This window comes from Penicillium malachiteum (assembly GCF_028827825.1).
Source record: "Penicillium malachiteum strain IBT 17515 chromosome Unknown utg000003l:1.0-4950554.0:1.0-4952489.0, whole genome shotgun sequence".
Taxonomy (NCBI): domain Eukaryota; kingdom Fungi; phylum Ascomycota; class Eurotiomycetes; order Eurotiales; family Aspergillaceae; genus Penicillium; species Penicillium malachiteum.
Genome location: NW_026643096.1, coordinates 4,369,778 through 4,391,262, shown reverse-complemented (window position 1 = coordinate 4,391,262; position 21,485 = coordinate 4,369,778). Strand labels below are relative to the sequence as shown.

General features: G+C 47.4%; 11 protein-coding genes across 11 annotated transcripts; 6 read left to right on the top strand and 5 right to left on the bottom strand.

Annotated features, from left to right (window-relative positions):
- Positions 1 to 104: 104 nt before the first annotated feature.
- N7483_007937 (succinate:quinone oxidoreductase subunit C) lies at positions 105 to 841 on the top strand (the record flags this gene model as incomplete). Its single annotated transcript, XM_057091374.1, has 3 exons — positions 105 to 147; positions 219 to 306; positions 376 to 841. The coding sequence occupies 3 exons, from the start codon at positions 105 to 107 to the stop codon at positions 839 to 841; spliced, it is 597 nt and encodes a 198-aa protein (XP_056946115.1).
- Positions 842 to 1,716: 875 nt separating this feature from the next.
- N7483_007936 (uncharacterized protein) lies at positions 1,717 to 3,155 on the top strand (the record flags this gene model as incomplete). The annotated part of the gene is made up of 4 exons (XM_057091373.1): positions 1,717 to 1,887; positions 1,917 to 2,100; positions 2,165 to 2,291; positions 2,354 to 3,155. The coding sequence occupies 4 exons, from the start codon at positions 1,717 to 1,719 to the stop codon at positions 3,153 to 3,155; spliced, it is 1,284 nt and encodes a 427-aa protein (XP_056946114.1).
- Positions 3,156 to 3,363: 208 nt separating this feature from the next.
- N7483_007935 (uncharacterized protein) lies at positions 3,364 to 5,526 on the bottom strand (the record flags this gene model as incomplete). Its single annotated transcript, XM_057091372.1, has 2 exons — positions 3,364 to 5,009; positions 5,118 to 5,526. 2 exons carry the CDS (start codon positions 5,524 to 5,526, stop codon positions 3,364 to 3,366), a joined length of 2,055 nt encoding a protein of 684 aa, XP_056946113.1.
- Positions 5,527 to 7,429: 1,903 nt separating this feature from the next.
- N7483_007934 (uncharacterized protein) lies at positions 7,430 to 8,177 on the bottom strand (the record flags this gene model as incomplete). Its single annotated transcript, XM_057091371.1, has 2 exons — positions 7,430 to 8,065; positions 8,124 to 8,177. The coding sequence occupies 2 exons, from the start codon at positions 8,175 to 8,177 to the stop codon at positions 7,430 to 7,432; spliced, it is 690 nt and encodes a 229-aa protein (XP_056946112.1).
- An 824-nt stretch (positions 8,178 to 9,001) lies between these two features.
- N7483_007933 (uncharacterized protein) lies at positions 9,002 to 9,373 on the top strand (the record flags this gene model as incomplete). Its single annotated transcript, XM_057091370.1, has 1 exon — positions 9,002 to 9,373. The coding sequence occupies one exon, from the start codon at positions 9,002 to 9,004 to the stop codon at positions 9,371 to 9,373; it is 372 nt and encodes a 123-aa protein (XP_056946111.1).
- Positions 9,374 to 9,567: 194 nt separating this feature from the next.
- Positions 9,568 to 10,229, bottom strand: N7483_007932 (uncharacterized protein; the record flags this gene model as incomplete). The annotated part of the gene is made up of 3 exons (XM_057091369.1): positions 9,568 to 9,892; positions 9,943 to 10,008; positions 10,066 to 10,229. 3 exons carry the CDS (start codon positions 10,227 to 10,229, stop codon positions 9,568 to 9,570), a joined length of 555 nt encoding a protein of 184 aa, XP_056946110.1.
- A 1,367-nt stretch (positions 10,230 to 11,596) lies between these two features.
- On the top strand, positions 11,597 to 12,735 carry N7483_007931 (uncharacterized protein; the record flags this gene model as incomplete). The annotated part of the gene is made up of 3 exons (XM_057091368.1): positions 11,597 to 11,612; positions 11,674 to 11,811; positions 11,885 to 12,735. 3 exons carry the CDS (start codon positions 11,597 to 11,599, stop codon positions 12,733 to 12,735), a joined length of 1,005 nt encoding a protein of 334 aa, XP_056946109.1.
- A 1,002-nt stretch (positions 12,736 to 13,737) lies between these two features.
- N7483_007930 (uncharacterized protein) lies at positions 13,738 to 15,864 on the bottom strand (the record flags this gene model as incomplete). Its single annotated transcript, XM_057091367.1, has 1 exon — positions 13,738 to 15,864. The coding sequence occupies one exon, from the start codon at positions 15,862 to 15,864 to the stop codon at positions 13,738 to 13,740; it is 2,127 nt and encodes a 708-aa protein (XP_056946108.1).
- Positions 15,865 to 15,992: 128 nt separating this feature from the next.
- N7483_007929 (uncharacterized protein) lies at positions 15,993 to 16,268 on the top strand (the record flags this gene model as incomplete). The annotated part of the gene is made up of 2 exons (XM_057091366.1): positions 15,993 to 16,037; positions 16,098 to 16,268. The coding sequence occupies 2 exons, from the start codon at positions 15,993 to 15,995 to the stop codon at positions 16,266 to 16,268; spliced, it is 216 nt and encodes a 71-aa protein (XP_056946107.1).
- Positions 16,269 to 18,949: 2,681 nt separating this feature from the next.
- N7483_007928 (uncharacterized protein) lies at positions 18,950 to 19,314 on the top strand (the record flags this gene model as incomplete). The annotated part of the gene is made up of 2 exons (XM_057091365.1): positions 18,950 to 18,995; positions 19,064 to 19,314. The coding sequence occupies 2 exons, from the start codon at positions 18,950 to 18,952 to the stop codon at positions 19,312 to 19,314; spliced, it is 297 nt and encodes a 98-aa protein (XP_056946106.1).
- A 687-nt stretch (positions 19,315 to 20,001) lies between these two features.
- Positions 20,002 to 20,592, bottom strand: N7483_007927 (uncharacterized protein; the record flags this gene model as incomplete). Its single annotated transcript, XM_057091364.1, has 1 exon — positions 20,002 to 20,592. The coding sequence occupies one exon, from the start codon at positions 20,590 to 20,592 to the stop codon at positions 20,002 to 20,004; it is 591 nt and encodes a 196-aa protein (XP_056946105.1).
- Positions 20,593 to 21,485: the final 893 nt, after the last annotated feature.

The following is a 21,485-nucleotide window of genomic DNA, read 5'->3' as shown; positions in this document are numbered from 1 at the left end:
CCCCTGCAATCCTTCCGATCTTTCTATCTTTCTTTCTTTTGTCCTTTCCCATCTCTCTCTCTGTCTCTCTCTGTTCCTCGAGAAGAATCCACATCCCATCCACCATGGCGGGTTCCATCCAAAAAAATGTGATCATGATGCAGAAGGGTGAGTCTTCCGTTCTATCGTCCGCTCCCCCTCTGTGTTATGTTCGATGTTAGCTGACAATCAGTTCCCAGCGTCGTCTATGTTCAGTCTACGTCGTGCCGCAGTAGCATCCCCGTCTATTATGCCTATCATGGGTCGGGCGTGGCAACAACAAGTTCGGTATGCCAAGTAGAAGAATTAGAATATGTTGTTCTTAGGAAATGTATATTGACTAGCCCGACTCTTCAGGATGCAGACCACGAAGCCCGTAACGACACCACTAAAAGTGCTCACGCCGCAAACCGCCCAGGAAGGACTCGCTCGCCAACGCCTCCAGAGACCTGTGGCGCCCCATCTATCCATCTATAAATGGCAGGTTCACTCGGTCAGCTCCGCCATGGAGCGAAACACAGGACTTCTCCTCGCCGGCGGTATGTATCTCTTCGGTACCTCCTACCTGGTCGCCCCCTGGCTCGGCTGGGATCTGTCATCGGCTGCCCTCGTCGCGGCCTTTGGCTCTTTACCTGTGGCCGCCAAGCTCGGCCTTAAGTTCCTTGTCGCCTGGCCCTTCACCTTCCATCTCTTTGCTGGTATCCGGTATACTGTCTCCGCCGCTGGATACACTCTGAACAATAAAGCTCAAATTATCAAGGTCGCATGGGCTGTTGTTGGCTCATCAGCTTTGGCCGCCATCGGCTTGGTGGCTTATTTTTAAGGACGTGCCATCCATGGCAAAGTTCATTCCCTAGATTCCACGGTGTTTTAATCCCGAGGGAAGTCATTCTCTACATGTATTCAAAAGATTATACAATGTATATAGTTTCTAGATAGCTTACATAGCCAGACCGAAGCAAGAATAAGTCGCTACCATTTTTTTCAGGAAAAGATTCTGGGCACCTTGAAATATCACAGGTGTGCGGGTTGAATATGAATATATACAGTCACCTCCGACTCAACTACAGGTTGCTCAAGAGTGAATGTCGAGCGCATCACGCACCTTATTTCCATGATGTCATGAAATTAACATTGCCATTGATTATGTCGAACTTGGACTGTATGAGGACCGTCGAAAATGTCCCATGGGTTGTAAGGTTCAATGTGTGCTATTTGAACTCTTTCAATCAGGCCATAATTGAAATTTACCGCCGACAAGAATACCGAAATACCCTTACCCGTGTTGTTGTCCCGGGCCGCTCCGGAGAATGGAAGATCCATAATATCGAGGATCCATAATATCCCGGCGCTAACTCCACCTGCCGCGTTACCTTCCGCTTCAGTATGAGAGGACAAATATTTGGCTACCCACGATCCGGAGAAAAGAACCAGCGATTTAGCGTAATGGCGTTTTAGACGGGAACAGCACGGACTATCTCGCTCATCTCGCTCGGCCTAGGTGCTTATTCCCGTGGGACCTAATAATCCGGGGGTGGGGCATAATTACAGTGTCTAGATAATTCGATATATTAAATAGTAGCATTAAGACTCGCAATATTAATATAGGAAATAATATTGTTAGCATTAAACAGTGCAATCCTCTACATATTCAATTTATTCATTCATCGCCCTATACAACATAAAGATCCAGTTACGATGTCCTCGATCAATCTCGTGGATCTGACCAGCCAGATTGAGGCTACTGTAGCCTCTACAACAGACCTCCAGGAGAATGAGGCAGACCGGAAGCGTCTCCTCCAAGCCTGTGATCAACTCCGGAAGGAGTTGAAATCCCCGTTTGAATTCACCTTGCGAACAGTCTTTGCGGTATGATTTCTCTTTTCCTTGGTTGTTAGAAAGCTGGAAGTACTTCTCACTTACGTGGTTATATGCCGCAAGGTTATGCATCCATAGCAGTGCGATTAGCCATTGATATGAACCTCTTCAATGCCGTAGCCCAGCATTCCGAGTCCTCCAGCGAAGGGACAGTGACTCTATCGCAGCTGGCTGAGACAACCAAAACCGATCCTCTTCTCGTGTGTAAGTGATCACAAACCATCAGCATCATATTCAGTGAAGACTTACAAAGAACTCCACTGTATAGCACGCATCATGCGATTTCTATCCGCACTAGGAATTTTCAACCAAATTGAGCAAGATGTATACGCTTCAACCCCGCTGGCAGCTGCTTACATCTCAAGCTCACCTCTCTCCGCGGCCGTGATCCATGTGTATGTCCTTTTCTCTCTCTCCCGTCTCTTACTGTCCACTAAAGATGAATCAAAAACCAAAGCACGCACTTCTTCATGGTACTCTCTCAACTCCCAGCCTACTTCCATGGAAAAGGCTGGCAGAACCCGAACAACGTCCTCGACGGCCCCTTCCAATACGCCACCGGGACGAAATCGCACTACTTCGATTTCCTGGCCGGAGAGCCCTACTACCAGCAAGCGTTCAACACGGTGATGATAATCTCGCATCGTCGCCAGGGCCAAAACTGGTTCGACTTTTTCCCGGTAGAGGAGAAACTGGGCGGGGTGACCAACGATTCCGACGCCCTACTGGTGGACGTGGGCGGCAGCCAGGGCGGCGATATCATCGCGTTCCAGAAACAGTTCCCTCACGTCCGTGGCCGTCTCGTGCTGCAGGACTTACCGATTGTGATCGAGGCGATTCAGGAAAAGGAGTTCCCCGCCGGGATTGAGGCGCAAGGGTATGACTTTTTCGACGAGCAGCCTGTGAAAGGGGCGCGGGCTTACAACCTCCGCACGGTGCTGCACGACTGGCCTGATGCGCAGGCCCGACAGATCTTGGCCCGCCTCCGGGAGGCGATGGCGCCTGACTCGCTGCTGCTCATCAATGAGACCTTGCTGCCTGAATCGAAGATCGCCCTGTCCTCTGCCCAGGCTGACTTAACGATGATGGTCTCCTTTGCCCCGTTGGAGCGGACAAAGGCTCAGTTTGAGCGCCTGCTAAATGAGTCTGGGTTTGACCTCGTTAATGTCTGGATGCCGCAGGGGTTTACGGCGAGTTCGGCGGAGCTCGCGTCGCAGGCGACCTTGCTGGAAGCAAGGCTGAAAGGTTCGTCGGAATGAGTCTATAGGTCTAGATGGATTCCGATAGGTTTTCGAAAATGTCTCACATATACTTGGATATTCGTCATGGCTCATATCTAAAGAATCACTATAATGTTCAAAGTACAACTCATGTCAGTCGTCAAGGATAATGTCTCAAGACGAGTTATGGGTAGGATCAATGGTAGGAAACGGATCTCCTTTTACATCAGAAAGAACAAGAAAAACTTCATAACATGCCATTCCACAGGTCCGAAGATCCAAGCTCACTCTCCAATCCTACCTGCAGATCTTGTGTCAATCCTAGAGAACTGACCGAACTGACCGCGCTGACTTGGGCTTGAAATTTGAGCAGTTCACAGCAGATGTTTAAGCTGTCTTTGGCGGGTTTAATCGTTTGTCGTCCGGGGGCCAGTCCGGCTTCCATCGCCTTGACTTGTGCCATGGCACAGGAGAACAGAACATAAACGTCGACACTGGTCTCCTCGGCTTGAATTCGTCGCCGGAAGATGGCCATCGACTCTTCGATGGCATGAAAGAATAGGTCCTGCGAAAGGCTGTGCATGATGGGAAATGCATTTTCCCCCAACTCTGTTGTCAGTTCGACGATCAGAATGGCTGTGGCATGGCACAGCATGTGCCGAATGATGTCACCCCCACGAACTTTCAACCTCAGGAGCTCGTGTTGCTGGTTCTCGGGTAGGGAATCCACGGGCAACGGTTTCTGCGAGACCAACTGCAGAGGGGATAGGAAGGTGAGTGCGTTCTCAATAAGCACTTTACGGCTAAAGTAGAATGACTGGTTTACTTTGGCTTCCACCGCGAATGGCGTATGTAACGCCAGCAGGAATCGACGAGTCAACATATTCAGCAGGTGGATCTGGAATCCAGTCGGTATCGGGGTGTCGGGGATGGAGTTTCTCTGATACGACTGCAGCGTCGCAGTATTGGAATGACACATGGCATTCAGCTGCATGCCCAGTTTCAAAACCCATTGGTAATTCTGGCCCGGGCCCTTTTTGAGGGAATTGCAATACCGAAGGATCTGCAGCCGCAATGGCATAATCTGCATCAGCATCCGCTGAACGGTGCTTTGGGTAAAGCCATCTGCGATGTCCGTCGCAGCTGATAGATTGCTGGCATCGACATCATTGATGTTGAATGGCAGCTCGCAGTCGAAATCGTCATTGGAGATAGACGGTGGCATGCCCGTATCCAGACATGACTGTATCGACATCTCCAGAATGGTAGCCCACAGGCGCTTCCGCATCTCGCCGTCGAAGGGCGAAAACTCCGGGAAATGGATTCGCGGCTCTTTGTGAAGGCCGAGTCCGATTGCGATACGTAGGGGAAAGTCTCCTGAGATCCAGACTAGCTCGGAAGGATCAGGGAGTGTTTGGCGCGCTAACAGCAGCAGGGTTGAGACCTGCAGGACCGAAAGATCAATGCCAAATTTGTCAAAGCTCTCGGTGAGCCAAAACTGCGCACTAGCAATCCACTGCGGCGCAAACAGCTGAAGCTCGTCCGCGTCAGCATCTGAGATGAAGCAGGCCCCGATGGCCAGCACAAGAGCGAAGGTAGATGGGAAAGCCCGGCTGGCACCATGCGGGTTGTTCCAGTATAGCTCATACTGTTGCATGAAGGTCGGAATATGCAGCACCCGAAAGACTGCCTCGAAGGTGTGCAGGTATAGCATGATCAGGCGGTCACAGGTTGACTTGAGAAGCAGATTGTTCGTCGCATTCGGTGGGCCTAGTTGGTTGTAATACTTGACGGCTCGGTCTGACTTGATGATCTGGGCGTAATGGCTGCATTGCTCCCAGAGTGGTTGGATCTCCGCATGGTCCGACCGGTGCAGCAGAAAGTTCAAATGCTCTGACTAGCATTTTTTATCAGCAAAGAAGCTTGTCCGTGAAGACTAGACCTAGGAAACGCGTTGGCTCACCTGTCCAAATGACGACTAAATATAATGCTTGCCACAACCCGAGCTCTTAGCGTGGGATATGGTGCGCCCGGGGAGATCCACAGTCTCGTTCTCGTTCATCCCCACATCCGACCTGGAGACGGTGTACCCTGATGGGAAGGTGAAGTGAGGTGGTAAATTGGCAATAACGCTGCTCGACGAGGTGAAGGTGATCGGAGTGCTAACTACAACCCCAGTCTGAATACTATTCTCCTCGGATGCGATAGTAGAGGAAGACAGATCGCTGGAGGTCGGGCCAGCGCAGAGATTGGTCATCGTCAGTTCATTATTGGGATAACGATAACCACACATTAGGGAGGCATTTCCACATGGGCCGCAGGGAAATGCACGATCACATTTCACTTTGCGTCGTCGACACTCGATACACGCAACGGCAGGTCGGCGGCGGCGATAGAGGGGGGCACTCATAGTGTAGATCCGTTTTCCATAGGGGAATTGAAGGGGAGAACTGAACGACAGGTGGATCACAATGAGATTCTGGGAATACCATTGCGGAATGATCCGGCTCCTTCTTCTTCATCGCTGTATAGTTCCGAAAAGTAGGAGACGAAGTGCATGGCTGGCTCGGCCCCCGGGCCCCAACCGACTTTTGTCTAGAGCGCCATAGGCAATACCCTCTGATCCTTCTGAATAGAAGCAGGTTTCTTCTCGTGAAAAAGACTAGTTCAATAAATCAGTGTAACCAATCAGCTCCTAGTCGTTGCTGTCAGAGACGAAGAACGAGTCTGCATGACACGTCGGAGTTCGCCAGCTGGCGGTTGTAAGCCTGACGCCACCCGCACCTACTCTCGACAAGCGCCAGCCGCCGCTAAAAAAGGGTTAGGAAAGAATGAAAGCAAGGACCACTGCACCATTTTATGACTGGCCGTACGAGGCTTAGATCTGTCGTTCAACCCAGTATAAGAGTGACTGTTTGTTAGAAGCATTTGAAGCATTTGTACAGTTGGAGACTATACGCGTATCAACTATGTTTTATCAATCAGAGCACTCTTTTTAAGTAACATGTTAATCATTTATGAAAATGGAAAGGTCGCAAAAGTCCATTTGATGATGCCGTACTGTTCTGTATTGTGTACCATTGATACATGACCTGTTGACTGTTCTCTTCCAATGAAAGCGACTCCAGTAGATACCATACCGGAATAGTTTTACGCTAGCCACAATGGCGCTAGGCCGGACCGAGCCGCGGATATGGATTGATCCGCATGATTTTTGATACCCATATGGATCTCCCCTCAGACCGATACATACCAAGGAATTTAATTTTGGTCTAAGTTCTTAATTAGCAATAGCTATCGACAAGTGTTCCAATAAAATAACAACACGGTTGTTGAGATATCAAGTTGTAATTTATCGCCTTAACTATTGTGTATGGAGGTGCGCCACTCGCTTCCAAGTGTGCGTCACCCACTTGAGACATACGCCAGTTCTCTACGCGTAGGACCCGGCCCATTAAGAACCCCCGGGGCCAAAAGCAACATCAGTACCGGGGTCCCATGATTGAACAACATGAGGTGGTACTTTTTTATATATTAGCGAATCTATAGGTGTGGGTCTACTTTTTACGAAGGAACGTAGTAGATGCTGCTGTGCCCTATTCTACCCGTATAACCGCCCCTTTTTCTCTCTGTCCAGGGCTATTTTTCTGTGTCGACACCTAATATTTTAAGCCATATTCATACACGTTAAATCAGACCTAGCTAGATCAATCCAAACTGCGGATTGAGTGGGTTGCATATGTTAGATCACGTGGTCTGTATAGTTCAGACCAAGGTGGCTAGGTAGTAAAGAGGGGAACCGTGAGGCAGTATATTCGAGGTACACGGGTCGATCCAGCTAGACTGAAAGAACAACACCAACCAACAAAGACAATGTGTCCGGACTACCCGTAGGGGTCAGATCAGAGATATGTAGGAGTGTGTATTGTCTTCTAGTATCGAACGCCAATCTTGTACGTACAATAACACAACATAACATAACGTAAGGAATGAACAATACCGAAATATCATACCCGTACGGTACGTGTAGTAGGGGACAGGGTACCCCACTACAATACATAGGACACTATATATTGAAAATCGAATCGCAGTGGATTCACGCTCATGTGCTCATATACATCAATATCAGATGTCCACTCAAAATAGGCTCAAACCACTATTTGAATACCAAATTTGAAAATCATTGCCATGGAAACACCACAATACCCTTGGTTGAAAGCTTTGAAGAAAAAGACTATGGTAGAAAAGTTTTCCTGTAATTCTCTTGAAACTCGCCCTTGAAGCAAGCCATTTGAAAATCGAATTTCTCTCTGTCATAGCTCCATTGGCTCCTCTTTTGGGGTCTCTGTGATGATTTCAACAGAGCCATCGGAATCACCGCCACTCCATGTTTGGGGCTTTGATTGCCGCGGAGTCTCATCTCCATTCCTGCTCAAAGTCCCCTGAATAGCATCGTCTAATGAGATTTGCAGCTCCTCAATCATCTCGTCCCGCATGCGTAAAGTGGACTGGAGGCAAGCAATTAGTCCTCGTTGATAGTGATTCTCTTGCTGAAGCGCTTGAAAGGTACTGGTTCCACAGCGCTGAGACGATTCTGACTTTACATTTGTAAGCAAAGCCTCGAGACTCGGGTAGATTTCATTCAGATGTTCTGAAAGTTCTTTCGATCGAGTTCTCTCTAATGCAAGGTCGCGTGCCATGCCCTGGCACGCTTCCGAGACGCGACGCAGAGATCTTTCATAGTCGCCTTGCTTAACCCCGAGTCCAGCATTGAGCTTTTCAAGCTCGTTGCAATAGGAGCGAAGCTTTAAGTAAGCGGCAGAATCATTATAGATTCTAGACTCCAACATTCCCTGGTATTGTTTGGCCTGCCGATCCTGCAGAAGTAGCTTTTCCACCAGTATGAGAATATAACGTTCACTATTTTCTGCAGCCAGAGGACTTGGAGCCTATAAATATCTTTGGATTAGAAAATGCAAGGAACTGAGGTTTCATTGGAACTCTCACCAAATTCGGACGGGAAAGTTGAGGAGCTCCGTCGTATTGAGATTTGAAAGACATAGTAGTTGGCTTGAATCTCTTTCCAAGGTTGTAAAATTGTGAAAGTGTACTTTGCTTCGATTTTCGGCGATATGATGGTTGAACCTTGGAACATTGGAAGGGAATAGTACTGTTTATGTACTACCTAGGTAACCTGGAATACTGTAATGAAGTTCTAACCTTGGAAGCCTAGGAAGAAGTTCTGATTGTATTAGGGATCCACACGTGACTTATTTGATATGCGGGAACCCCGTAGGCACAGATCCCAATGTCCGTTGCGTTGCCGTCCTCAAGGAGAAGAGTGACTCATGCTAGTCACGGCATGGAAAAGCATGTCGTACCCTGACACGTGGTCGGAAATTTTTTGTGCGACATGCTTTTCCATCTCGTAACTAGTAGTGACAGAGCTTAGTACACGACATGGGAAAGCATGTTGTAACTAGCAGGGGGCAGAGCTTAGTGCGTGACATGGGAAAGCATGTCGTAACTAGCAGGGGGCGGGGAACAATGTGCCGTGTCTCTGTTCCCGGATGGTTAGCGCTGTCTCAAAAAAGAGAAAGAGAAAAAAAAGGAGTAGGTGGGTACATACCCCGCCGCGACTTGGAAAATCAATTTGAACGGTACCTGGAAATATGGCCTCCAAGCAGGCTCTTTACAAAACAGGAAAATTCACGTTTCAAGAAACCAAATTTCATAAGAGACATTCATACTCCTTCCGCATGCAATACAAACACACACACTCTCTCTCTCACTGTCTCTTACCTGTCTCTCTCTCTATCTTTCTATCTGTTTCCAACATTATTACGAACTCAAGTTCGCTCGCTTGTCTCACTAGTTCTTTAACAATGAACCGATACTCCACTCAGCGCCTGGAGCCAATTTCGGAAGAGATCACCCCCACGGATCACCTCATTCTCTGCCAAGGTGGTACATCATCAAATCTAGAACGACTTCCGTCTCGACTGGAACGTTCCAAGCATCAGTCACCTAGCCTCAAACGACAATTCGAGGATGCTGCATACGAAATGAGTTATCTCAAAGCTGAGCTGCAGTGGCATAAGGAGAGTAGACAAATCCTGTTGAATCTGCGTAAGCAGGTTTTGGGGGGTTTTCAAGCTCTGGAAGACTCTCTAGAAGAGGCTACATTGCGGCTACATGAATCTGAGCAGCGGTACCTCAGCATTTGGGATAAAAATGAGAGTGAGGTTGGATTATGACTTGGACTATTTAGAACTACTAGTGATGACTCGCATGTGTATAACAATCCTGTTGATATCTGTATTTATATATAGGCTAGGCTAGGAATAGTTGTACTACCAAGTACGTAGAGAAAAATCCATGGATTGAATAAACACAACTTCCTATGAACTGGTTCAATCACTTAGTACTATCTCACTCATGACGCTTGAAATTAAGCTCGAGCCAAAGAAATTAGCTCATGTATCTTTTCCAAGGCCTGTTTCTCACGTTCAATGGCTTGATGATACCAATTGAGCAGTTCCGCAGCGCTTCGCTGCATTGTTTGAAAATCCTTCCGCGCATCATCAACTTGGGCTGAAAACGAATCGACTTTGGCTAGTAATGAATCGAACTTAGATGACATGAAATCAAATTTGCTACCCATCATGAGGAGCGAATTGGAAGTTTCCTTGTTTTCCATGGTGGTAGAATTTTGGCAAAAATCCGATTCGACGTGGGCTGAGGGAAAGGCAGGCATTTCGAACTGACTGGATGTTCTATTAGAAACCGCCATATAATGATTATAAGAGGACTTGAAAATTCATACCTTTGCGGCTGGAAACAATGGCTTGCCTCCGAAGATGAATCGCCTTCCATAGCATCGTTGGTATGACTAACATTTCAAAAGATCAGACTGTATAATTCAATGGGACGTATGATGGAAAATTACCTCGTTTGTTGGAAGGGATGGTGAGACTTTGAAGACAGATCGCCTACCGCAGCCTCCTGGTAATCCCCAAACATAGAATCGCTCTCAAATTCTTGCATCGCATCGCCTTGATTGGGGAGATAGGGGGGGATTCCATCCGGACTGATCAAAATATGGAAGCTCATTGAAGGAAGCCATGTTGAATGAAGGGAAAGGAAAGTAGAAAACCTCGCAAGTTATTCCGGCCGCCTTTTATTTCTCAATCTGCCAGGACATGGGGTAGGGGAAGGTCTCCAAAACTAGCCGCTCTTGGTAGAAGTTCAATATTCTGATATCTAATTGAGTGAAAACTATGCGAGATAGACAGGGGTACAAAAGTCCTAGGAATTACAGCTATTATGGATTATCTACGGACCTGCCCAGGTCCATATAGGCGCTAAGGTGATAGCAAGGTGATGAAACCTGGAGCAGACGGATCGGAATACGGATCGCTCGGTCTAGCCAAGGTCTTAAAACATCCATCCAGCTTTCGTTGCAGTAAGTTACGAACACTTGAATAATTCCAATGTTATCGTCAGGAGCCCTGGAGATTGCCCAGGTGATAGCACATAGTAGCCTGGGATACCTAGTAGTACAATGATCAATACTATAGATGCCAGCACTTGAGTGCATAGTATAAATATCATAATTGACGTACCCACCAGCTTGTCATTTGATTGTATTCAAGAACATACGTTTGAAACCTTCTTCATAAATTGAAAAAGTCACAACTTGAAGTGCTATCCATCATCATCCAAATTACTATGCAAGGTTTTCCTCATATCGGCTGGCTCGATGTGGGCATTCAAGAAGACTCTAGATTTGCTGTCCTAGATCATGGTCGCCTTGAACAGGTCATAGCAGAACTCCCCTTCCCAGCAGCACAATACCCATCACTCTGTGTATTTATGGGCCGCAAACCCAAGGAAAGTATACTTCAGCATATATTCCCTTGGAACAATATTCGACGACATAGCTCGTCCTCAAATGTGAATCTGCGATGTGATCTCGGTTCTCTGAATTCGGAACGGCCAGCACTTTTTGTAGACAGTGATATTTTGCTACCCTCGGCTCTTCATAAGCTGGAAGCTGGAGCTGGTTACCCTGTCGTCTCAGACTGCCAATCAGCTGATGATCTCTGTGTCACAATGTGGGCCAGGGTGATATTTATGTTTACTGATGTCCTTTGCATAATCATCGATGACTTATCAGACCTTGGTTTAGTTATGGATTTCCTAGATGATTGCGCTCGATGGAAGCATCCGGCCTCCTCTTTTTCAAGGTTTCCACAGCTTATATTTGCATTCCGATTTGAAGGCATTCAGGGGAAACAAGGATCCGCTTTCAAAACAACACTCCAGGATTTCCATGATACAACTAAATACGCTAGCGCGTTAAGAGTATTTTCGGAGATACACCTCTGCGCTCTGGCCCTAAGGTTGGTGTGGTGACCACAAGTATTTCTAGAGACACTAGCGCATTTATTCTTGGCAATTTCAATTGTTCGATCGAGATGGAAAATAAATCCGGTAAGAACTCCATCTTGATGAATTGATGCATGTGGCGGGGTTACTAATAACTCAACTTCAGTGGATGATTCGCATGATGCAGATGTTGATGTCGACGCTGATCAAAGTGATAGTGATCAAAGTGACGATGATCAAAGTGTTGGCGAGCCTATTGAAGAGGACCCCCCCCCTACCCCCCCCGACACCTATCTATCCATGGGTTGAAAGAATTATCAAGGAAAAGTGTGCGAATTATCATCAAGTTGAAGACTTCTTCAGCTCTGCATTTCTAGACGATCTTTCGGGTATGCCTAAAGCGTACGAAAAATGCGACACTTTCTTTACTCTCTTAAACCAGACAATAAGGGGCGCAAATCAGGAACACAATGTGTTAAGTATTGACGATGGAACAATCCCGGCACAATCGTATAGTGCGTTTTGCTCAAGCTATATCGCGATGATGAGAAAAGCAAAGGAAGAGAAAGACACGGATGCAGGATGGCGAGCCTTCCATACCACCTACGATATATTGAAGGCTTTCAACGAAAGACATCATCTTCCAAAGAAATGGAATATTGATAGACACAAAGCTCACGAGAAGATAGGCACTGACGATCCCCGGGGAGATGAAATGTATGATTCAGCTCCTGAAGACGACAATGAAAATGAGCCACAAGCTGAAGTGGAGCCAGAAGCCGAATCCAAAATTGACGACTCAGATGAAAGGCTCTTCTCACGTTCGGTACACACCGAGCTTGACAATATAGATGCAAGGGCGGTGAAGAAAAGACCATTGAACTTTGGAGAGGTTATCTATTGGTGGCGTGTTGGAACTGGCACTCAGGTTCTTGTTCAACATGGAGATGATTCCTGTCCCATATTCCGTATACGCGCAGGGTCTTATCAGCTTTATGACAAACGCGTTACTGAGCAAGTCTTATCGTCACAATCTCGAGGTAATGCAAAGTTTATTGCTACCGCGGAAGACGGTACTAAGACAGAAGCTTGGAGATACCGCAAGAGCGATGTTCGATCTATACTAGGGATTGGATTCAAAATTGAAGACGACAAGGAGTACGGAATCAATTCAAAGCTCGCCATTAAGCCAGGCTATGGGGGAGAGTCCTACCACAGACACGTCTAATAATCTTGTGGCGTGATAACACAACTACACTTGAGGACAGAAGCTTTGCTCGCAGAATACTGCTAACCAAAGATCATGGGATCTACCAGCTCGCAAGCGAAGTGGAGAATGCATATTGGCAGCGACATGGGATACCAGAGGACTCAGAAACCGACATCAGCGACTCCGATAGCGACACTGAAAGTGATCATGTGAGCGAGAGCGACTCCCAAGATTACAGCGATTCAGAGAGCGACCAGATACCTCCAAGGCGAAGGGGTTCAAGGGTAAAGACGAGATACTCTAGTCGACGCCATTCAAGCCAATCTGCAGACCGAAAGAAAAGAATTTCTGCCCTGGAGAAGGAACTGGATAAGCTCAGACTGTCTGAGAAGAACAGATCCAAATCCAAATCCAAATCCAAGAGTCCACATACCCGAGGGACCCGAAAGTTACAAGGTCAAGCTGAAAGGTCAAAAAAAGCAAATCGCAGATGGGCTGACTAAATTGAAAGCGAGTGATGGTGTTTGATTCTGTTTGATTCTGTTTGATTTGAGTAAGTAGATTTAAATTGTTTTTGTGGCTACTATTTAGTCAATAGGTAATAACACATATATCTACGTTTAGTTTGAACTATATACCATTAGTTTTCTCGATCATGATACTACTATAATTCTTTCCAGGACTTGAGGTTACCTACTTAGTGAAGAGGGACACGGCTCCTGGAGGGCTATACCGCTACTTTCTTCTTTCAAGTTCTTCTTATGTGCAAGATGTCAACTGAAGATCTATATGAGCTTGCTAAAAGACGAGCCCTCATTGCAGCTTCTGGAGGCTTTACTCTTGAATATCAAGCCGTACAGGAAGCAACAGATAACGTGGTCACACATGATATGATCTTGCAATACAATTCGATATTTGAAATAACGCTAAGTGGGATACAGATTAGTGTGTTTGGAAGGAGGGTTTGAGACAGAATCTCCGTGTGCAAGTGGTTTGAATGGCAAAAGGAGTAATTCATTCTCATAACACACGGATGCGTTTCACATCTGCTGCCTCTGCTTGACATAGCCGTCGTTTTGCGGCGCCCGGTCGCTGCTTAGCTAGTCGACAGCGGTGAAAGTCGATGATTAAAGCACGCCCGAGCTCTTCGCTCCAAAGAACATTATCTCGTCTGAGGTCCTCGTGTATTATTCCGAGAGCTTTGATTTCCTTGTTCGATTTGTGAATTTCGCGGCGAAGTCGCGGCGTCAGGTCCATCGTCGCTGTGCTTTCACCTCCCCAGCCCATGACGAGCATATGGCGGATTTGTCCAGCGCCATGGAGAAAGTAGATTTTTGTTAAATCAATCGTTCCCAGAAATACAGGCACGGCAGATGCTTGAGCCTTGCGCAAGATCTGATATACCTGCGCTTCGCCGAAAACTTCCTTCCACAACTCCGAGGTGGTGCCTTTACCGATAACCGTGTAACCATATTTCGTGCAAGTCAGTTTGAACGGAGCACCATAGGAGCCACAACCACCAAGAGGAATGCAACGATCGATATTCTCGTCCAATTGGCTTTTCAATGAAACCATTAGATCTCCAATCGAGATAGGATGCTGGCTTGGATCGTTCTGACCCTCACGATGATGGTTTACGTTTGGACACAGCTTGTCCAAGGACGCCCCAGTCTGTAGGCCGAGTAAACATCGCTGCGTGCAAAATTGTGCAGCGCGGCGTCGAGAATGGTCTTCTTGGTCACGCCCTGACTCCTGTCGTTGACCCGATCGCCGTGCGGACGGTGAAGGCGTGACTTGACTGATTCGCCGCTTGTGGCCAGCTGTTTGATTTGTGTCGGAGCCGGACGAGTTAGGTGACTGTGAGCGTGGTCGGGTCTCCCAAGGTGCACAATGGCTTTGAGATCGTGTAGGCACTCGACGGCCATCTGAGGGAGACGGTAGCGGGGATGATGAGGGTAGCTTATAGGATGAACCAGACTCAGGACTTGGAAACTCTGGGTTTGTGCTATCGGAGTGGGGAATCTGCTCTAATTCTTTGCTTGGAATTTGGGAACGTGTGTGTTCAAAGCTTGTTTCCCATGTATGAAGATCGGGCCGCCAGCGATTTCTCCACTCTTGCCCACGGGTGGGTGATCGGAATGCCATTAAACAGAGGCATAATACCCTTGCAACAGAGGTCTTCGATAGCTGGGAAGTGATATCGCCTGCTGGGTCCACTTCGCTGTGGGGATCGCAGAAAAAGTAATAGAGCGTGGTGGGTTCGTCTTCAGGAACACGAAGTAGGATACGGGTAAGTCCATTTGTTACAAAGGAATATTCGCATCCTTCTTCGAACATCGCATGGTATTCTTGGACCACAGCAGAGCAAGCTAGCCGCTCCGCATTATACCTCAGCTTTGCATCCTGATCCGTGGGTATTTTATTTGATCTAACCATTGTCTTCCAAAGATCCATTGGTCGTAGTCCCATGCGAAGAGCTGCGACAGGCAGCTTATGAGGCGGCTTGTACTCAACGGTCGTCAGGAGGGTATTCGTATTGCCGTCGACTCGATGGATGCAAAACTGGTCTGGTCGTGGGTGAGGTGTGCTTGACAGCTGACTTGCATCTGCTTCAAAGGTTTCGTCCCTGCTCAAAGAATGGGTGTGATTGCTGAACTGAATTCCATCACCGAGACCGAACTCGTCACATGCCGCTGGTATTTTGCATAGCTCGGCTATTATATCGTGGACATGCTCTTCCACCCCAAACCGCTCGTAAGCCTCAAGATCTTGCTCACTACTGAGGGGCTTGCGGGCAAATCGACGGCCAAATCCTTCTAGCTCCGGTAGAGACGAAAATAAGCGTTGCGCCCGCTCTGGCTCTGGCTGTAGATATTGGCAGACAGACCTGTAGATCCTCAGTAGCTGCTCTGGGCAATCGGCCCAATGTTTCAATCGAGTGGGGCAAAACTTTCCGGTCGGAAGGGGTATTTTGCCAGTGGTTGAGCGAGACGGTGTCTCGACTCTTAACTGGCGGGAGAGAATATTATGGCAATGCTGTAAGAGCTCCGTGAAAGAGGTTTGTTGGTTGCGTTCTTCCGCCTGCTTTCGTCTTTCTTCCGCCTGCAGATAGAGAGATTTGTAGTCCGGGGAGCTGTTGTCAGCCATTGACGTCTTGGTATGGGACGTCACATTTGCCCTGGGAAGTGAATGAGTGAATGTGTGGGCCACCTGGACCAACGAGTGGGGAGTCAGCCAAACACGGCTCCGGTAAAACGTTTTTCCAACAATCAACAATGGATTCGATGGCTCCTCAAGCCGACGTCGCGATTCGGGATTTGGTTTCTCCAATCCTTGTTGAAACGGGTATTCAGTCAATAATATAATGACAATGTATGAAGTCGACAGCGGAGGGACCTACCGACTCGCAAGGGTGGACTGTCACGGAGGAATCCGCCTTACCAGCTTACGCGGCTCTTGGCTCGTGTACATTTGTGCCTCAGGCATTACACGATTTGGCCTTCGATGCGATTGAAACTAAATTTAACAATTGGTCCCCTTCGAAATCCTGACAAAGCAGCCACAATTCCGAGGCCTTCATCAGACCCACAACTCATTCTCCAATAAGTCATTTACTTCCAAGATGTTGTATCATTTGGCTGTAGGGGAGGTGTGCAATGAAAGGAAAGAATACACTTACCTGTCTCCTTGTAGCACCCCTTGGCCCGCCTGCTGACTTGATCTCTTGAAGGGTTTATCTTCAAAGACTTCTAATTTCCTCTTCTGTGAGCTAGCACCTTGAGGGAGCAAATAAAGAGGGGGAAACTCGAGGCAATCATGGAAACGGGCCCGGTACGATCCACCCTTCAGATCTGATCTCTATCATTAGTCCATGCTATTAGGCCTCTCATTTAAATCAACCAATCACCAACAGCACTGTCAGAAGTTAGTATCACACGGGCCTCTTGTTTTTCTTGGTATTGTATGTATGTATTCCGAACATACAAGGATGATTCTTCTCCACCTTTAAATATAGATCAATCGACCTCTTAATATTTTAAACTTAAAACCCTCGACAGTAACCACTTGCCAAATATCCATAGCGTAATGCCAAACTTGAAATCACAACGTTTGCTATAGCTGAGAATTACCTAGGTACATACAATCGCTCTAGAGCGGGGTTGAGGTCTTCCTTGCTGTTAATTTAGGTTAAGAGTTGCGTGCCAAGAGACTACTGTTTCAGCCAGGCTGAGGTGGACCAATAAAGCTATACCTAGGCTTAGCTGCGAGGGTCTGTGTGGTGGCTGTACACCCAGAGGCAAATCTCACCCAGCGATCACCAGGTTCTTACATACCCCATCTATTACACACTCACCTTTATCACCCCGAGTCGCGCGACCCTAAAGCAGCGGTCACCCATTTCTCACCCTGGCGACACCCACCGAACTATTCGCCGCACTTAAGCCACACGCCGAATGGCCATGCTGGCCAATCATTTAGTCTCAGCCCAGTGGGGAAATAACCGGTCGCCGCTTTGCGGTCGCGCGACCCGGAGTAAGAAGGGTGAGTGTGTGGCGGAAGGGGTGAGATTCAGCTGAGAATCACCCTAGATCGCGCGATCGCCGTTCGTGTTACCCTAGCCGAATGGATACATGGAAATCGATTGTACCCATCAAGCTTCCCTAGCCAATGTTTACTATGCTAAATAATAGCATTTGCTTTCTACACTATACGCTTTGACTGAAAATGAATTCCATAACAAAATATAGTATCCAGTGAACTTCCTTGATTTTAATTCATTGTCCAAGCCAAGAATAAGCTTTAAAAATGTCTACTAAATCTATACGAATGTACTGTAATGTTCCAACAATGAAATTATATATAAGCAATATGCCATCAGTCCTTCTAGGGATTATCTATACGCATTATGGGGGATCTACTTACTTACGAATCGAACGACAATAACGAACCAGAGCGATATCAAAAGAGAATATGTTTAATGCATCGCTTATGCCTACATTTGACAGGAATGAGTGAAGCTGCTTGATTACTGGCTCATCTCCGAGCAGTTGACGAGTTCATCTAGGCGAACTTCAAAGGTCGGGATTCATCTGATATCCTTCAGGGAGGTAGCGGATTGCCTCTTGATCTGTCCCCTGGCTTTGAGTCTCCCATATCAACCAAGATATCTCATCAGAGGTCCCCGAGCGTAGCGTAGTAATTATGCGGCAAAGAGCGGCATGAAAACTCAATAGCTCAGCAATATAAGCCTTGGATCTGCAATCACCTCGTGGACTGTAGATACAACGGCAAACTCAGGACCGATGTCGCGCTTGTAGACCTGTATCTGTACCTGCTGCCTCTCGAGGTTCTGGAAGAGAGCTTGAGCGTGGGCTGGCACCTGAGCGCGACAGAAAGCACAACTTGCGAGCACCGAGGCTGGCCAGATTAATGCTAAGCTACGTCCGGGGCCACCGAGTCCGTCAACCAGCAGGTAAACTCCTTCGGGTGACAGTGAGCGCGCACGCCCGGTAGGATCAGAGAGAACACGTTGCCCTTCCCCACAGATCAGTGCGATCGTGCCCGGTTCCTTACCGTCTGCATGAAATCCAGTGCATCATTCACCTTGGAGATTAGGGCCCAACAGGCCGAGGATCCAGACTTTGGAATTCAATTTGCAGAGCGATTTGCGTGGTCATCGCCCAAATGGGCGAAGCCTCATCCCGGGCTGAAATTATTGCCGTCTTTCTCTTGCGCCATATAGCCTCATAGCCTCACGATAGGCCTATTTTTGTACATACCGGCTGACGCTGGCTATATGTTGTGGTAACCTAACAGGGATTTCGGCGACCGCGATTGGTCAAATACTTGATACTCTGCGGTGTTTGCGCGGGGTAGCGCCTTGGTCTAGATGAACTGGCCTCTGGTGTGGTCTATTTGAAGACTTTTCTCCCCCGCCCCGAAAGCTGAAGAATCTCAACCACGAAAGCACCGCTTACCGACGCGCTACTTTAATCGTGGCATCATTGTTCTTTCATCTCCCCTCATATAGCTCAACCCCTCATTCATCTCTCGACCCACTTGTTAGACAGGTAGCTTTACCTCACGTCTGATTCGTGCTGCCAATATGGTGGAGTCTATTTCCACAATTGCAAGTGCCATAGGCCTCGTTAATATGCTTTTCCGCATGTTCAGAAGCATCGCGCAATAGCTTAAGAGAAGGGCAAACACAGTCTGGAAGGAGGATCACAGAATGCTGAAAATTCTTCGAGACCACTTCAAGCGCAATAACAGCGATAGTAAGTAGAGGTTAACTCTGCATTTCTATGCAGCACTACAGTTAAGATACTAACCAGGTCATTTTGAGTAGATGAAAGCCTGCCACCTGTCATCAGAGCTATGATAGTGCATCTAAAAGATCAGAGACAGCCTAAGTGGTTAGAGTACCCTGAGGCTAGGCAGGCTCAGCAAGAAGCTAGTCAAACACAAAGGTATCATGACGTCGGTTATACAACGGATTTCTCGGAAGGGGACGAAGACGGTCATTTTTTGGAAGGCGACGAAGACGATCATTGTTCGGACGGCACCGGGAATAGCAACGAGGATTATAACGATTAAACCTGGAATATTATGACAACTCTGCATCGAAGGTGGGTATATGCACGAAGCTGTTTGTTGTTAAGGGCCCGGTGTCTGATGAGGGCCCCCCTAGAGCATTAATAGCAACAACGGAGCTTAGCCCTGGAGACGAAAAGATAGGCCTCGGAAAATAGATTATACAGGTTCTAGTCAAATCCTCCCGTTATCTCTCCTATGCCCTTCGTTTCATTTCCTTCTCCTCTCGGTCGTTCAACCCCGGGTCGAGTTTCTTATACCACAACCGAAACGCAAGACCGAAATAGTCCATCTCCTTGTTTTGGGGGTTATTTCGTACTGCCATAACTCTTGTATTTATTAGGGCTAGAACGTACTCACAAAGGGTGCTTATCTAGGAAGAAAAGAGACAGAACACAATTCAAGACATAAGGAACGCTCAGTCACAGAATACGTCAAATTAAACTCAGAACGACAATGGCATGGATGGGAGCAAATACCTCGAAGGCCTTGTAAATGAGATTACATCCTTTCAATAAGCCCCAATCACTGCATGCATAATGATATGAACCGGCGAGCCCACTACGATCTTCTGCCCTCCTAAATAGAAACCGGGTACTTGTCGAAGTTGGCTGTTCTGTGGTGATGGATGGCTATAACAAGTATGGATGCAAATAAAGCAGGTTCGCAGCAAAGCAGGACCATCAAATTCTATCGCACCCCACTCCGTGGGTATATTGGATTCAGAATCCGGGTTGATCCCCTCCGGTATGGGCATCCCTCGGGCAAAATGATAGTACTACGTTTCTCGCGAAACTCGAATTCCACCCAGCCCGTCTCGTCTATTTTGCTATTCAATTTCAGGCCTAGTTTGCGCTGTAGACCGCGCTTGACGAGAAGGGTGCCGAACTCAGCAAGGAATGACTCGTATCCTGATATGTCGGGGACTTGTGCGCTTGTGTATTCGTAGGCTTGGAATGACCCGGCTTCGTTCAAGAAATAATGAACGGGGCGGAGCTGCGAGGGTTCTTGGGCGGGCTTCAGTGGGCCTAGGGAGTAAACGGTGCCGTTGGATGGGACTGGGACATCCTTTAAGGACATGACTTCACCGTCTGTGATATCGAAGTGTTTATGGATCAAGCGAACGGAGACGCCGCAGGGGACATTGTGCTTTCTGAGAACGGCACGGAGGGCATTCAGGTTATTTGCATGATCTTTGACAACAGATGCCACCTCATTCAGACGTGGAAGGGCATTGTATGCAGCGGAGGAGATGAAATTGTTCTTGGGTGGAAAAACCATGTTATTGTTTGGGAATGAGAAAGGCTTACTTTGCTGCCGGATTCAAGATTAATTAAGCAGAGGTTCGAAAGGCCTTGGTATCCTTGATATTTATAAGCATGCATTAGATATCTATTATTTTTCTCACTGCTCCGCGCTGGCCCGCTCCATAAACCATCCAACCGACCTTCCCAGCCTCACCAATGGTCACCAAGATCATTTCCGTCCGATATTGGTTAGCGATCGTTGTACCCCTCAGTATCTCGGCATGTGAAAAGACGTTTTTGGACAGCCTGTATGGAGGCACAAATTGCAGTGGCCTAACCCGGCTCGTGCGCCCGAGAAAGTTCAGCCTTAGGTGGATCCTGTTTGCTTGTGACGCTTTGACGGTAACGCATTACCTTGCGATAGGAACGAATGACCAGTGAGCAGACTGCAGTGCGGAACACCTGGGAAAAGGAGCTCTCCATGCATATCGAGACACATCGGTCAGCCCTTCTTGCCGCAAGATTCTTGTGGCTTTTACGTCGTCCGATCAAGGATGCGTGCGGCTTTAGCGGGCTTTCAAAAAATAACGAGTCGCTACGGCCCACCGGAGCTTAGACCCTGGGACTTAGCGGCTTAGATGGAAGTTACAGAAGTGGGTCCGTGACAGAGGGTTCTATAGACAGAGCCTAGTGGCAAAGCGCTACCTCTCCTATTAGTAGGTCCTATACAGTCATATTTCAAATACTTTTGCACCCTGCTCAAGTAGTAAAAGGTATGGATAAACTACGGATAATACTAAAAATGTTTTTTATAAAAAACCAATGTTACGCTGCATCACACTAGATATTAATAAAAGATATATATCTAAACTAGATATAAAACTAAATAATAAGATCTATCTACTATAATAAAATATTAAAATAAAA